The sequence below is a fragment of the Gavialis gangeticus genome, unplaced genomic scaffold (assembly GCF_001723915.1).
Source record: "Gavialis gangeticus isolate Ggan-Ray unplaced genomic scaffold, GavGan_comp1, whole genome shotgun sequence".
NCBI classification, from domain to species: Eukaryota; Metazoa; Chordata; order Crocodylia; family Gavialidae; genus Gavialis; species Gavialis gangeticus.
This window is the reverse complement of record NW_017728993.1, coordinates 38,205,388-38,222,560: the sequence shown is the minus strand read 5'-3', so window position 1 is coordinate 38,222,560 and position 17,173 is coordinate 38,205,388. Positions and strand designations below refer to the sequence as shown.

The window sequence follows — 17,173 nt, the reverse complement described above, 5'->3', positions numbered from 1 at the left end:
GTATTGACAACTCAAAGTAATTCAGCATTGAAACAAAGTTCACACTCTGCTCTGTTGGCCAGCTCTACCACTGTCATCCATGGCCGAAGTCAAGTGGTCTCTCCTTTTTGCACATTTCTACCCATAATAAAGTGTTAGGCCTTCAGTTACACTCTTGTCATAGCACTGCATCTAGCCATGCACAAACTGGAGCATAGGCTACGTGCATATCAGGAGCACTGCACTTTACTAAACATACTGCATTGACAGTGTGCCTAGTAAGGGCACAGGCATACTAGCATAACTGCATTTTCTACTGATCTAAGAGAGTGAACCCTCCACTTTTTGCAGCACTGAAGCACATAATAGCACCTATAGTAGGGGCTTCTGCCAACATGATTATGTTAGTCAAGGAGCACATCCCTGACTGACATCTTTAGCGTAGACATAGCTAGAGTAAACAATACTGTTAGTACATGATAAGAAAACAAAACCCACTTGTCACTTCAAGTACTGTACAATAAAAAGTAGTGCGCACTTTTGCTACTAACTACATCAGATTAATACTTACAAAAAGCAGCTCTCCTGAGTAAAAGCTCATTTTATGTAGTCATTTTCCACAGGACAATACTTTGGAAACTAAGGTGGTCTTAATAGATTCTAGTATATTCCAAAGTCAGAAAGTTTGCATAGAATTTAGCTGAAGGCAACATCAGGTAATATAATAAGTACCTTCATAAACTGCTATGATACGGCACCTGGTGGAGCTGTAGACAGCTTTGTTTATCTGTGCACTATGGGCATTTTTACACATGTTCTAGAGGTTGGGAGTTTTAATTAAAGCAGCTCCCAAGAGCCGCTTTAATTCAAGTGCCCACAATGTCTTGTGTATTGTGTCCCACATTTCAAAATGGTGGCAGGGTTGCTTTAACTAAAGCTCATTCAACAAGGTTTAGTTAAAGCACCCCCACCACCATTTTGAAACAGAGGGATGCTGAATACGAGATGCCAACACTGCAGGAGTGTGTTAATTACCACACTAGCAGACTTAAAATCGGGTCTGCTCTGATGCGCTGTAATTACAGCATGTCAGAGCAGTCCCCCACACGTCTGTAGGCACCCTATGATACTAATGATCAAGAGTGCATTTGAAAAAGCATGCATTTGAAAAAATTGCAGATCAAGGGAAGTATATGTTTGTGGTGACTTTTTGTCTCCACATACTACATTTCCAGGAAGGGCAAGACAATACAGCAACAGCACCAAGGACAAATGTAGCAGCGGGATGCAAACTTGAACTCTGAAGGTTAGTTGCAAAGAAAAAAAAAAAATCTAACCCTGTGAGTTTGAGTCTGGAGCCCTCTGGTTTAAAAAAGGTGAGAAAACCTGCATAGTCTCTTTTTCCTTTGAAATCTGTATTTAAAATAAGACCGTAATCATTGGATGTTCAAACAACTGTAAGCTTTGACCTATTGCCCACAATTTAGTAAATTCTTCTTTGTAATGGGCTGAAGCCTAGACGACAAGAAAAGCAAGCTGGAGAAGAAGAAAATAAGCCCAGGCAGATTCTACCACTAAACTAGACCACTGGGCTGTGAGAAAAAGGGGTGCAAATACACCTGTCCTAAATCCAGGAAAAGAAGCTGAACAACTTGTGCTGCATGTGCTTTATGGGTTTTTTTCTCCCCAAAGGCAACACTTCCAACAGCTAAATACTAGAAAATCAAGTGTCAAGAAGAAAGTGCCCTTTCAGGAGATTTGCCTTTTGTTTGAGCTATGCTGCATTGCGAATGTTATCTTTATTCACTTTGAAGTCTAAATTGGAGTTGCTTTAAAAGGATATTCAATCTCTAAAGGAATTTTTAAAAAGTGTAGCGCGTATGCCACATGTTCAGCCAGTTTGTGGCACTATGAAATGGCAAACCAACCACAAACATTTTCCATGTTTTATACGGAACATCCTTGTGACTGGTTCGCATCACACCTTAAATTGCCCTGGGTTCCAGTTCAGCCCGAGCAGTTGCACAACTGGTAACAAAGGAATTTTATACCTAATCCCAAATGCTATGCATCCTGCTATGCTCACCTGGCATGGCAGGACATGCCGTTTTTGGAATAGAGACAAAATCCCTTAAATCACAATCATGCCATTATTTGGATCCCAGCAGACATTCAAGAGAAAAGGAACAGGGCTTCACCATAACTGAAAACAGGCTTTCCCCATTCCCAATGGCAACCCTTTCAAATTCCCTTAAAGGGCTTCCCTTACAACCTTGGTTTTCCAAGTTAAAAGACCATAAACTTATTTACCCTGCTCATATCGCTGCAGAAAAATATACATGGTATGTGCCATGTAGAACTACTGAACTGAACAGTTCAAGATTAGAGCAACAAAGTAATTGCAAGGGGGGGGGGCACACAGAGGAATCTTTAAAAAAAATAAAAAATGCTGTTACCTTCTTTGCAAAGACCGAAGTCAGCTATTTTAACGAAGCCTTCAGTGTCCAACAACAAATTATCCAACTTCAAATCTCTAAAGACAATATTTGAAAGTAAAAATGGATTCATTAATACAACCACAGATATATCAGTAAGTCCATTCAAAGTTTATATACACATTTATAGAAGGAAAAAAACAAACAAACCAAAAAACGTTCCTCAGTTTTGAGTATGTTTTTCCTAGCAACTGTTTATACGCTATCATAGAGTAAAAAACTGCCAGAACAGAAAAGCAAAAGGATAATGTTTAGGGTAAGCAAAAATTACTGGCTGGAGATCAAGCAAGCATTAAAAAGAGAAATTTGTTAAAATTCAAATGTTCCAAAGCATCAAAAATTACTTGCCTATATACTATTTTGTGCTCGTGTAAATACTGTAGTCCAAGAACCACACAGGCAGCATAAAATCTGTTTAAAGAGAGGGGGAAGTTGAGTTAGATTAATCCAGTGTCAGTTTTGCTAAGTCCTACTTCTGAAATCTACTATATATAATTCTGTAATTTTAGCATTTGATGTATTCTGAAGTGCGGCACATACAAACTTATCTTAAATGACTTTTATACATGATGTATGCTGATTTTATACGATCAATCAAAACTAAAACTAACTGGCAAGATTAAAATAAAAAAAAAAATTAAGGCTCTGAAACCAAGTATCTACCTTAAGGTCACCCCTACAGCCCATAAAGCTGATCATCTATATTGAATTATGCCTCAGCTTGATTTGGCAGCAAGCCTGGAAACTGTGCTGAACTTCACTATCTGAGGTCCAGCCTGCTACTGCTCACTTTCTAGCCTTCCCCTTCTTGTAGTGAGTTTGGAACCCACCCAGGTGCGATGGGCTGCAAGTACAAGTCTACTAGCAATCTTACAACTACTTGTTCCCGACTGCTGGCCCTTCTGTCTCTAGTGCCCTTAATTAGAGCTAAGAACAGAAAGAAGAATTATTCAGCAGATTCCTAGAAGAGCTCTGTTTGAGGAAAAAGCAATGTTAAGTATGGCTTTGCTACAGCCTTAAGGTCAGACGCGATGGAAAGAGACTGCTTCAAGCTTGGGCCGGCTGAGGATGACTTGGGATCATTTCTAAATATCAGCATAGATATATGAAAGCACCAAAACATTTGACTGAAGTTGATACTTTATTTGTATTATTATACATTTACTTTTTTTTTTTTTAAAATGACAGATAATGGCTTCTTCCAAATAAGTACTAGAAAACCAAACATTTATAATTAAGCTAACTGCCATGTGAGTTTGTGTTGTGATAGCTTAGGGTCATTCTAACTAAAATGAAATTAAGATGCATCTTCCTAACCAAATAAAGTTTAGTCTTAAGTCCATTTACAGTCCATTACCATAGTTGCTGAAGTGATCTAATACAGTAGCATGCAGAGATAAAGTTAAATGTATCCTTTTAGTAAGTGGGAGAAATCAAAGGATTAATCTTTGAAGATTTTTTAAAATATAATGGTATAACAGTTCTGGACACTTACACTGCTCTTGGTTCCGAGAAGACATCAGTATGAATGTGCATCATCAGGTCCCCACCAGCAGCATATTCCATTACAAAGCAAACATGATCTTTGGTTTGGAAACAGGCAAAAAGGTTCACCAAGAAGGGATGCCGTACACTATTCACAGTTTCAAAAATTCGTTTTTCACACATCAGGCTGCAAACCAGAATTATTTTAATATCAAAGTTTAATACTGAATGCTAGGCTATGATTTCAATACACAGAGAATTACCCAAATAGGATTCACAAAAGAAAGTTTAACCATAGCTAGACCCTGATGTTGATAACTAACGGTCACATTCAAAAGGTTTTATGCATGATTTTAAGTGTTAAACTGCTGACTTCGAAAAGATTTATGATGGATACGTTAGTACGGATATGTTTTCAAAGGACTTTCCTCGGCATGCTCAGAAATTTAAAAGCAGGTAAAATATTTAAGATAACGCCTCTACCACTAGTTACTTATATCTATCCATAAGAGAAAGCAGAAAAAAAAATACATGACAGACTTATATAGGAAAGCCACTTAAAACATCATTCCTGCAGTTTGCTTCCCAAACCATTCCATAAATCTGCAGACTTACACTTTGGGGTTAGGGACAGAAGTTACACAAAGTAGTTTAAGTGATCAGAAACTGGTTTAAACCTGTAACAGAACAGAAGTTTAGTGCACATAAACCAGTTTCAAAATGGCTGAAACTGGTTTAAGATAAACCTGGTTGAATGTAGTACCAGACTGAACTGATCTGGGTCAAACTGGTTTATTAAACTTCTGTCCCAGACTCCTTCCTGGTTCAAGTTAAATCACAGTCCCCCAGCATACTTTGCAGCCCTGGGCTGGGCTGGGCTGCCTGCTCCAGAGAGTAGGGATAGCCCTAGCCCTCTGCTCCCTTGCTGGAGCAATGAGGGCTGTTTGACAAAAGGGAAGGAGAGTCCAGGGGGGTGCTGCCCCTCCCAGGCAAACCCCAGCTGGGGGATGGGGTCATGGAGTGGGGAGGGCTAAACACCTCTTTCCCCACTCAGACCTACTGCTGGCTGAAACTGTGGACTACAAATCCCAGAGGCACCAGGAAGAGGAAGTGATGAGCAACCCTGCAGAGTTCTGCTGGTGTAATTCTGGACTACAAATCCCAAACACCTCAGGGGTAGCAGGAAGAAGTAGTAAACACAGCCAGAGAGCTGTGCTCTAGCACCCCTGGGCTTCTGGCCTGAGCCACTGCAGGCATGTGGCTGTATATCCTGAGTTAAAGTTAAATGTCTGTTCACTTCTGTTTCAATTTAATCTGTGCCTCTTAGATTAACCTGCAAAGACTGAATCAATTAAGCCTCAGGCTTTTTGCCTGTCTGTACCTAGCTCAGCTTTCTCTTCTTGCCCATCATAACACTACAGCAGTTATTAAACTGTTGTAGAAACAGCCATCCTAAAAAGGCAAAAACTAGGGGACTCTTCAACAGTGAAATCTTCAACAGTGATTTCAAAACAAATACAGGATTTCAATTCTTGGAGAAAGACAAAGTATCTACAGTCTCAGGAAAAAAAATCTGCTGGACTAGATGTTACAAAAATCTTACAGGCCGATTCACAGAAGTCACTGAAATATACATTGGTGCAGGAAAAAAAAGTTTATTTGCTAGAACATGCTAGACATGAACAAGCCTGTGGAACTAGCTATAGGAAACAGTTTTAAAAAGGAACAAAAAAGTAAACGGGCAGCAACAGATTAGGTTAACTTCTGCTCAATACAACATATATCTGCATGACAAAAAAAGAGACAACAGAATTTAAGGCTAAAAACAGAGAAGAGGTTTTTTGGCTGAGAATTACAAGAATAATGATTTGTCCAATGATGATGATCTCAGCATCCATCTCTAGCACTGCAACGGTTTACCTGCTCTGGTATATATTTCTCATCGAATGAAACCTTTAAAATACTATTAAGCTGGCCACATGGTTTGGCGAGAGGCAAGTTAACTGCAAAACCCCTCATTAAATTGAACAGAATTCTTCAGCTTGTTTCTCAAAGAAGTCTCAAACATGCCTCCAGTTTTGACAAGCAGCTTTGATGAAAGTTTTAGAGGCAATTATGCCAAGTATGCAAAAACCTCCTTTTAGAGCCTTAAGGGTGAAAAAAATAAAGAGGAAATTCTGTTGGGATATAACCAAACGTTATCATATTTCTTAATGTTATACAAATAATTAAATGTCAAAAGTCAAAGTGATTGCCCCCCTACAGAAGCTCATCAGTGCTGCAAGAACTGGAAGAAGCTCCTTCTGAGTCCATTTAGAAACTGCATTTCTTCTATAACATTGTTAATTACAGTATCCTCTTGGCAAGAACAACAAGGAAACTGAAAGTACTGTCCAACTCCTCTTTTAGTTTCACTGGGATTGTTCTGTTTGACAGCCAACTAACGACTCTGAAAACACCAATTAAATAGTTGAAATCATTTTGTTATACACCTCAAAATATTGACAAATGAGGTTAGGAACAGATTTCTTAATAGTTGGAAAGAACAAGATCAGTTTGCCAATCTAATAAAGTTACTTTACTTTGGGCTGCTTAGAGAACATTATTCCTTTAAAGAAACCAGAATATGTACATTAGTATATATGACCCAGGTAATTAGTCCTATTTCTCGGCGTGTTCCAATTTACTTTTCTGAAGATCATGGCAGTTTCCTGAGCTAAGAAAAATCAGGCTTTTAACACAGTGACATGGAATTCCATTTTTATCATCACCACGATGTCTAGTCCATAGCTGTTTATGTAACTCTTCTTGATAAGATAAGTGCAATAGGCCAGGATATAATGATTCCTCCTAGTGTTGATATAGTTTGTATATTCTCTCTGAGAAAAGAAAGGAGACTAAATATTCCAGTGTTCAGAAAGTCTCCCAAGATGAAACTATCTATACTGCCCATAGAAACTGGCTATTAATAGGGTTCCCTGCACCTGCTAATATAAAGCCAGCTCATAACTGATACAAGGAACCTTAAATCAAATTTGCAAGGACAGTGGGAAATCTCTTTCCACTGTAGCCACTTATACCCATGAAGTAGTCTTAACTACAGTACAACTTTTTAATTTTATTTAATTCGACTGAAAAACATGCTTCCTCTGCCAAATACAAAAATTAGAACCATCAATTTGTTCTTAACAAGACTCCTGTAGAAAGTCTATACTTTTTCTTTACAGAAAACAGTAACTAGAAAGTGAGTTACACATTTTAGAATGCATTAGATATTTTCTGCAAACTGACCTGTCTACTTCATCACGAGCAACAATATCTCCTTTCTTTAAGGCTTTAATAGCAAACATCTCATTTGTATTTTTGTATTCTGCCAGTAGCACCTGAAATAAGAGATAAGCAATTTATTCAAACAGTTGCATTATGCTTTCTTAATATCCTCATAGGCAAACATTTACCTTCCCAAAGTGTCCTCTACCGAGTACAGCACAACACCTGAAATCCTGAAGACTAAACTGAAATCTCTGTTGTGTTCTGCAAAACAGCAATTAATTAAGAATTACAGAAAACTTCAAGTTAGGTTTAACAAAAAAAGGCAGTGTCAAAAATGCTACATTTTTACCTTTTATCTTCTGCTTCTCGTAGATTAGTATACTCAGGGTCCAAGCATGGAATTTCACGCTCACAAATGATTTCGGGCTGGAGTTTTGGGACAATACTATTTCTGTCATTTTCAAAATCAAAAGTTGTTACTGCATCCTGTGAAGAAATAAAAACCTGGAGATTTAAAAACAAAAAGAGTGTTAAGGAAAGACGGCTGTTGCTGTTTTTATTTTACTTCAATAATATGAAATTCAAAAGATTGAATAGCCTTTAAACGCTAGATTTTAAGAACTTTTATTGATAGGCTAGTGGTAAAACCTATTGCTGTAGTGATTTTACTCTGACTACCGACTAAACTACAACTATAAAAAATCCATGTGTGTGTGCATGCATGTGCATGTTTCATGCACAATTTGCATCATTTCATTGATACATTTGCTCACATAAATTGTGGAGTGTTTTGTGAAAAGGTACAAAGAACAATTTAATGTAACTATAAATATACAAATATTAAAATAACTAAGAAACTCTAGCTTTTTATATGTAGTTGAAGCATCTTGCCTGAGCTGGAGTATCTGGAGCTTTTATCTCAGGTGAAGGTTCACATATTTCTCCAAGGGAAGATGCACGAGGTGGAGCAGGTGGGGGTTCAGGTTCAAGCTCAAAGTCCAATTTAGTTACAGGAGAGTCACTTACAGGAAAACAAAACACTTTACTCAGTGTACAACAGAGACTATTCAACTAACATTAAAGGTAGATTTTCTTAAACTATTTAACATGTTAATTTTAAAATATACTAAAAATATTATAGTAGATGTCCAACAGTGTCAGCATTCTGTAGACTACATGAAGACTTTCCATTTATTAGCATCTAGGCATTTCATCATTACTTTTGTGCATTAACCCTGCTTAAAAGGCTTAGGCATTTACCTAGCTGGCAGTGCTAGTTCAGGAATACGTGTGTCAACCACTGGCACCGTAGCAGGCCCAGGCGCTTGAGGGCTGAAGGTGCCAGAATGATTTACTGTAGGAATAGCTCTCCTCACCAGCCTTCCCCAAGTGGCAATATTAATATTCATTTGAGGAGCTCTGAGAAATGTTTTGCCTGTGGATATCGTGAATAAAAAAAATAGAGCGCAAGTAATTTCTTTATGTATTACCAAAAGCTATAATTAAAAAAAATTCATATTCATCAGTTTATGATGAACAAACTAAATTTGTCACATTCTTTAGCAATTCTTAACTGTTCATCAATAAATGCTATTGCATAATAATACACAATTCTAAAAGAAACAGACAAGATTTAACTATTACCAGCTTCACATGCAATTATATTTTAGGTCTCTGCATGACAATATTACAAAGCTATATATACACGATATAATATTTTCAACTTATTGTTAATCTCTAGTAAAAAAACTGTTACCTTGCTGTTTTGAAAAAATTTTCTTTTGCCTCTGAAGTTTTGGTCTTCTTTCAATAACTGGATTAAAAAATGTAACCTGCAGTTCAAATAAGTGGTATATATTATAATTCCAATTTCAGAACAGAATACAGTCTAAGGAACTCATTAAAAATCATTTAAAATGTTCTGCAATGTAATAATTTCAGATATGGCTGAAATTCTCTCTTAGCTAAATGCTCTTACCTCTGCAAAGAGAGTGCCCTGTGGTTCAAGATAGAGACACATGCCATGTCGCTGGTTGTCTAAGAAATCTTCTAACCTCAGAAATTTTACTGCACACAGAGATCTCCAATCACGCCAATAAACTGAAATTTCTAGTTCACGTGACTACGGCAGAAGATAGACACCAAAAGTTACTGACAAGTAATAGCTCCCAGAGTTGCTCCTGTTCACTCACACTCCTGGGATCTAACTTTTCTAGCATTCAACTGCAGAAATGGAGGTGGAAGGTCAGGCAGAAGAGGCAGTGGTAGCAAAAAAGGAATGTTTTCATAGTATTGGAATGACAAAATGGTCCCAGTCAGCTAGGATTTGAACTTCTACCACATCTCTGGCCTTGTGGCAACTGCCTAGATGTAGGCTTTTAGCCTATGGTTGAACAAAACAGCTTCTTCCTCAATGAAAGAAGCCATTGCAGGCCATTTGCTAGTGGGTCCTTAGGGATACCGTGTCTGAACAAAAGACTACACAGAGAGGATTCACCATGAAGACTTGGTTCTCACTCACCCTCCTTGCCAGAATAATTGCAACTAGAAAAGCTGTTTTCATGGAAAGGTACAGCAAGGAACATGTTGCCTTAGGTTCAAATGATGGCCCCATTACAGACATGAAGCAAATGCTAGGTAAGAAAATGCACAGTAGCCATCAATCAGTGGATGAGTGGCTGAGACAGCCACCAGGTACAAGCAAGCTCTGCTCAGAGCTCTAAAGTGGTTCTGGAAAAACCAAACACTAAGCAAAACAGCATTAAGGAAAACCCATTTCCCCATTGGATTTAATGTAAATAAAGATAATTGGTTTTGCGCCACCTGCTGGCCCAGGCCCCGCGCGCCTGCCAGCTGCCCAGCCCTTCTTGGCTGCTGCTGCTGCTCCTCCCCACCTGCTCCAGCACCATGTGCCAGAGTGGACCCCAGGCTCCTGCCACCGCTCCCTGGGCACCCACCAGCTGACACTCACTTCTTCCCTCGACACTGACACCACTGCTTCTCCCCACCCAGCACTGAGCACTGTCACTTAGCGCTGAGCATGTCTCGTTAAACCAAGTAGGTATTTTAAGTTAGCGCTATAACGAAACCGTGCTAAGTGGGGGTTGCCTGTACATGGAGTGAATTGATGGATAGGGCTGCATACTTGAGGTCTCACAGATATCTAGTATAGTTGAAATAAAGATTGATCTAGGCTGAAATTTCGTCCCTCAACTGTGGGGAAAACCTGGTCCACTTTGCCATGTAAATGAATCTAGTTCAAATCATAGTTTCATAGTTTCTAGGGTCAGAAGGGACCTGAGTAGATCATCTAGTCCGCCCCCCTGCCACGGCAGGAAAGATTACAGGGGTCAAACTACCCCAGCAAGGTATTCATCTAGCCTCCTCTTAAAGACCCCCAGGGTAGGAGCCAGCACCACTTCTCTTGGAAGTTGGTTCCAGATCCTAGCCACCCTGACAGTGAAGTAACGCCTCCTGATATCTAGCCTAAATCTACCCTTGGCCAGCTTGTGACCATTATTCCTGGTCACTCCTGGCAGTGCTCAGGGGAACAGGGACTTCCCCAGTGCCTGCTGGTCCCCTCCAAAATCGCTGTGGTTGTGAACAAATATGCCCCTTATTTGAGCAGATCCATCTCCCACTCTGGCTGAGATGCCTTCAGCAGTTATACTGCAAGGTGAAAGGAGAGCAATTTTGGCAAAGCATTCTCCTTCTACCCTATATAAGGAAGTCCAAGACCAGAGGCAGAAACCTAGAGTCCCTCACCGGTATCAGCAGATGGTCCTAGTACCAAAACTGATTTGGTATCAGAATCATCCAGGTCGAGTCCTGCCTCACTTTATCAACTAGTCACGGAGACATAAAGGGGAATTCTCTACCATGGGATGAGAAAGCATCAGGTAGGTTTGTTTGTATTTTGAATCTCCTTTGGAAAGTCTGACATATGAAACCAGAGGTGGGTTTACTGCCATAGCCATGAAAAAACTGAGGCAGAATCAGGAACATCTACTCCTGCTTCCAGAGGGGTTTTTGCTACCACCTACCCCTTTGTGGAACAACTCACATTTTGTCCCATGGCTCTGATGGCATATACACTTGTAGACATCAGAATCATATCTGGCACGGACAGCTTGATAAGTCTGCAATTGTAATCTGGAGACTGGAGAAGACTATGATTTTCTCCCAGATAAGTCCAAAAGTTTTGGCTCCTTTTCTTTTGGAGTTGGTCTAAAATTGCCTTGCCTTCTCATTGGCAAGAACAACAATCAAAAGATAAATAACAATATGGGGAATGGATGGGGAGATGATCCAGAAGAATCTGAGATGTCATATTCTTGGTTCTGACACCGGACAGCCAGATGTATCCCCAAGTTCAATACTACGTTGAAAACTCCAAGACCAGTAAGGCTGTATCAGCATGGATGGGTAGGGACCCTGAGGTCATCGAACCACAATTGGGGAGGCTTGTGAAGAGTAAGACTATCCTTTTGGATAGTCCTGTGGTCATGGCTGCAAATACTGCAGAACCATGTTCCGAGTCAGAATCAGATGGAACTTCAACAAGCAGCCTCCATAAGCGGTGCCATGGTGATCGCACCCAGAACTGGTACTAAGGCAGGAGCTATGGACTGGATCTGATGTGATCCACAGAAAAAAAAACAACACTTTACTAGAGCTGATCAAGATAAAGTATTAGTTGTGAAGGGGATACATATACTGAATGTATTCAAATCCAAGACAAGTTTTTTCCACCCCCATTTAACATTTAAACAGAACAGTGACACACAAAGCAGTAGGAAATTAATCCATGGAATGGAGTCATGTCGATGAAAATAGCATAATACCCTTACCCTGTCTAGTTCCAGTGTAAACTTCTGATCCCATGACTGATTAGAAATGGGTTTCCAGCTAGTCTGACCAACCACAGTGTTGTCCAGCTTCAATACAGCACAGACTTCATCTGTAAGTAAAATTACACAAACTAAGCTAAGTGTAAGATGTGACACTTTTTATACTGAAGTTTTTGTGGGACTGAAAATACTAGCATGTTCATAAGAACCAATTAAATACAGGGTTAACAACTGTTTTGATTCAGTGACAGACAGAGGTAGATCATTTTAAAGCTTCCAGTCAGTATTTGAAATATGCAGAATTCTTAAAATTCCTGTAATCTGTCCTTTCTTAGCAACCGATCCCAAATACAAACGCATCAGCTCCTCAAGATTTAAAAACTTGTCACCTGTTTTGCTGGCAATTTTATAAAAGGAATTTATATAAAAAGAAGTTAAAGTGACTGCTCTGAATCTAGTTGCAACAGATTATAATCATATTTAATGCTGCAGGTTTAAATTTAAAAGTTGGCTCTCAATGCATTATGATAAAAGAAATGAAAATATACTCAACTGGACAAGTCATCTGTTTTCAGAAGGTTTCGACTACTCCCACTTTTACTTTTACTTGTTCTGCTCATGAAAGATGATCTTGTTTCACTTGGACTCCAACCAGGTAGTGTAATTGATGTGGCTTTTGATCGACCAGGAACATTTTCCAGAATATCTTGGCAGCCCATTAGCCTAACTTCCAAAGTACCTAAGATTAAAAAAAAGCCTGTGTCACATATCTAAGGTCTGACATGCACATAATGAATGAGCAGTGACTTCTTATATCAGAAGTACATATTTTTTACAAAAGCTTACAGTAAAAACAGAACCAGAGCTTTACTACAGTTATGTGGTAAGAGAATCAAGGCTGCTGGAAATTCATTGAAAATGAATATAAAATTCAGCAAAACAGACATATAGAATCAGTATCTCAGTAGAAGTTACAATTCACTGGTATAGCAGAGATGTTAAAATACACTATCCTGTTAAGCAAACAAACAAACCGGAAATATTCACACAAGCATAACTACAAGAAGTTCACAGAACTATGACATCAGCAAGAAGAAAATGTTTACTAACTTAAATGCAAAGAAACATGAGACTGCTTATGAATGGCTGCTGTGTTAGTGTTTAATTTATATGGATAGCCACTATGATGCTCAAGCGTACTTTTATCAGTCACTCGATACAGACATGGATTCATTTTTTAACATTTAACAATTATTTGAAATAGGAGTGTGTAGGCATGAAAGAAAAAAAAGTTTTTTTCCAGCTGAATCTCAAGATCATTTGAATCTTGTTAGGTTAGGAAAAAATGTTGTTCAAAAAGAAGTGATTAGATTGATATGATTATCTATGCACACAAAATTATTGAGCTACCATCAAAGCAAATCTCAAATTTACGGTTTTTGGTCTTATAAAAGATTATTTTTGGAAGCCAACGAAAACTACTACAAGAATTCTGAAGAAGGTTAATAAACAACTCTATTTTTGCAAACCACCACAGTCAACACTGTGCAAGTACAAAAAAGAAAAAAGGAAGAGTTAATTTGACAATTTATTTTCTTTAACTTCTGGCAAGACACAAACAGTCAGAAGTTAGAATCTAAATTTCTTATTTTAGGAAGAAATTCAGTAAAGAGTTTGCTCATTAAATATATTTATAATATTATATTGCAACAGCACTCCTGATACATTAAGACAAAATGACAGGAGGTGAAGTCTTCGTAAAAATCAGCCAATTTACCCCCATATAAATCCTAGTTTCACTTTCATAACAGTTAACCAAGATCTGGTAATGACCTATTAAGGTATTTTACAAGCCCATAACTTTTATTTTGATAATTCCTATATAAAATGGGTTCCTTGGTTACTGGCACTGTAAGCAAGCAGTTTTAAAGATTAATTGCTTTGCTACCTCTCTCAGGTTAGCTGACCCAAGATGATGATGAAAAGGTAAAAAAGACAAAAAAACCCAAGCCTTTTCTCTCTCTTATATCTAAGGTTATTGGTTATCTATGGGAAATTTCTGCAGATTCAAAGGCTTCCCATAAATCAGCATGATTTCATTGGAGATTTCAAAAGGAGTCCCGTAAGCCTTTCTAAAACCCTCACGACAACTTGTAGTACTTTTAAACTCCATTTTCCATCCCTCGTTAATTTCTTACTGGATCTTAACGTAAAGCAAGGAGAATAAGAGTCATTCCAGCATCACCATAACCTGACAGACCACTGCTTCTCATGTTTGCTCCACTGCATTTATTTATTTATTTTTAAGTCAAATCGTGTAGGGACAAATTTGGTCTACAGGTATATTCATTTATACTTGTGTTTTGTAAAGGGAACAGAATCTGACTTCACATATGGTCTTTGTAACTACTTTTTTCCATGATGGCTCAATATAACAATGAAAGTTAAAGGCAGGTTCAGATACACAAACAGCTAGGCTAGTGCTTCTGATCTGGAAGTTTATTTAATAATTTAGTAAATTCAGCATACCCAAACAGTTTTGTTCAACACCTGCTTTAAATTAACAAACTAAAATCTGGAGGGACACATTTAAAGTGATTTAATAAATGTACCGTCTCTCTTGAAACTTCTTTCTGCTAATGAGGTTCAACAATTCCAAATTAACACAACCGCAGAGAAACTGCTCGAGCATATATCCTTGACTTTTATAACCCACTATGCAGACACATTCTCGTGAATAACTAACAAATAATTCCTCATATTTAAATTACAAGGAAAACCATTAGCACAAGTGGGAAATTTAATACTTTTGTGCATTTGTTAGAGCCTATTAAAGTTCTTTACAGTTTATTAATACAGTCAGTGTTTGGTTTTTTTGTTTGTTTTTTGTTTTCACAGCAGATATCTGACCTCTGAAGCTAAGTGAACAAGCTATGGGATGGGAAGGAGACCTGGATTCTCCTCCCAGCTCTGCCACCTACTTGTTGTGTGAGAAGGGCAAGTCACTTATCCCTTCTGCACTTCAGTTTCCCAGTTTGTAAAGCGGGGTAGTGATATTTATCCACCTTGGTAAAGTGCACAGTGATCTAAAGTTATAATGGTAATATTCCAAAGAGGTTAAACAGAGGCAAGAACTTTTCTTAATTAAAATACAGAGACATATTATAAAATGTAATAGTATATATTATAACAAACTTCATAACTACTTAGATTATCCAGATGGATGTACTTGGAACACTAAAGCCACACACACGCGTGCTATGGAACACTAGTCAAGCCAAACTTAAGCATATTTCCATACAGACAGTCTGATATTCTGTATTTCCATCCACAGCATTCTAGGACTACTTTAAAAAATTAACACAAAGTTACCACATAAGAAAAAAGTTTTTATAAGACTAATTTGAGTTCAAGCACATTTGACCAAAATACACAAAAACAAAAAATGATAGAAGAACACATACCTGTTAAAGCTGCTGGTTTGGACAGTGTACTATACTGGTTTTGTGTAGATATTATGCTTTGACGTGGACTTAGTGTTGGTGAAGAGACCAGTGAAAGTTCCTCAATAATAATACTGCTTTTGGGGTGGTTTTTGGGAAGTTCATTCAACCTTTGTTCTAATGAATACTTTAAGAGGTCCAACTTCTGGCTTGATTCATTAAACCTTGCTTGAGCCTTATTCAACAGAAAATAAAAAGAATAAATTTGAAGAATGTGCTTTTCAATATAGTATTGAGAATCAAATTTCATAAACTACATTAAAAAGTTACTTCTGAAAGTGCTTTTCTGTCAGTAACTTTTCCAGATCCAAGTAATTTCATCACATTCTTTGCACCTTCTGCTACTGCATACTCTATCCTAAAATGATGCCGTAGTTCTTCCATTCGGAGTTCAAGAGGGCTTATCACAGGTTTCGCTAAAAGAAAAAAACAAAACAAAACACAAACTCCACACATTTAATCTTCGCTGGAGATCACCTCCAACTTCTAAATTTCTAAGTATTCAGAATTTTATATATTAGCATGCAAGGACAGATGTGTTAAACTGTAGATGAAAATCCTGTCATATCCTAGTGTATCATAAGTTCAGTGAGGTTGAAAGATGTTGCATTTAACAAATTGTCAGGACTTTACAAGTCTACTACATTCCCAATCCCTGAAGAACTAAACTTACTTGCTAGAGCAGGGGCAGGCAAAAAACGGCCTATGGACCGCATCTGGCCCACCAGGCAATTTCATTTGGCCCAAAGGTGTCCAATTAATTATATCCCACCAGCCCGCACAGCTCACTCCCACCCCTGTGCGTGGAAAGGCCCTGGCCCAGGCAGCACGCAGCCTCTGGGTGGGGCTGTGCTGCCACAGCCGCTGGGGGAGCTGCTCAGCGCAGCTCCTCTGGGCAGCACGTAGGGAAGTGGTGGGGGTGAGAGGAGCTGTGGCACAGTCAGGGAGCATGGGGCTGGGGCTGGCAGGAGCATGGGGCTCGTGCCCAGGGTGGCAGCAGGAGTGCAGAGCTTGGTGCATAGGGTGTAGGCGTGAGGGAGGTGAAGAGACCCTGGGCACACTCCCCCCACCATGGCACACAGCCCCTGCCGTCAGCAGCAGCAGCAGCAGGTGGAGGCCCTTGTTGCATGTGGTGACAAGGAGCGCAGCCAGATCGGCCTGCCTCTATTGCACGGGGCTCCCCACGGCACATGTGCAGCTCCCGGCACTTGCACGCTGCCGGGGGAAGCCCCTAACGATGGAGGCAGCTGCCTTCCCTGCCACATGCTGGGCTCAGGACCCTGCCAGAAGTGGTGGGGAACCCCACCCCCAGCTCCCATTGTGGCAGGGAGCAGGGAAGACGGCCAGCTCCATTGTGCATGGTTTCTTCCTCCTCCGTGGCACACGAGTGCCAGACACTGCATATGCACTGCAGGGAGCCCTGCAGGTTGGCCTAGCTGTGCTCCTTGCCACCATGTTCAGCACTGGCTAGAGCTGCACACCACCAGGCAGCAGCACCTGTGCACGCCACAAGCACCCCGAGGGCCCGCTACCTGCTGCTGCTGCTGCCAGCACCTGCAGCAGGGGCTGTGAGCCATGGGGGGGGGGG

At 39.5% G+C, this 17,173-nt stretch overlaps 1 protein-coding gene across 1 annotated transcript in view; it reads right to left on the bottom strand.

The window, feature by feature from the left end:
• The window catches only part of PKN2 (protein kinase N2), a 65,058-nt gene that overhangs the window by 5,060 nt on the left and 42,825 nt on the right, over window positions 1-17,173 (bottom strand). Inside the window, exons 5-18 of the mRNA XM_019528337.1 lie at window positions 15,856-16,001; window positions 15,547-15,760; window positions 12,636-12,821; window positions 12,083-12,192; window positions 9,211-9,354; window positions 8,989-9,064; window positions 8,493-8,667; window positions 8,124-8,253; window positions 7,582-7,736; window positions 7,418-7,493; window positions 7,251-7,342; window positions 3,970-4,146; window positions 2,823-2,885; window positions 2,436-2,512 (exon numbers count right to left, since the gene is read on the bottom strand). Of these exons, the coding sequence (XP_019383882.1) occupies window positions 2,436-2,512; window positions 2,823-2,885; window positions 3,970-4,146; window positions 7,251-7,342; window positions 7,418-7,493; window positions 7,582-7,736; window positions 8,124-8,253; window positions 8,493-8,667; window positions 8,989-9,064; window positions 9,211-9,354; window positions 12,083-12,192; window positions 12,636-12,821; window positions 15,547-15,760; window positions 15,856-16,001 (1,821 nt within the window). The remainder of the gene's footprint in view (window positions 1-2,435; window positions 2,513-2,822; window positions 2,886-3,969; window positions 4,147-7,250; window positions 7,343-7,417; window positions 7,494-7,581; window positions 7,737-8,123; window positions 8,254-8,492; window positions 8,668-8,988; window positions 9,065-9,210; window positions 9,355-12,082; window positions 12,193-12,635; window positions 12,822-15,546; window positions 15,761-15,855; window positions 16,002-17,173) is intronic.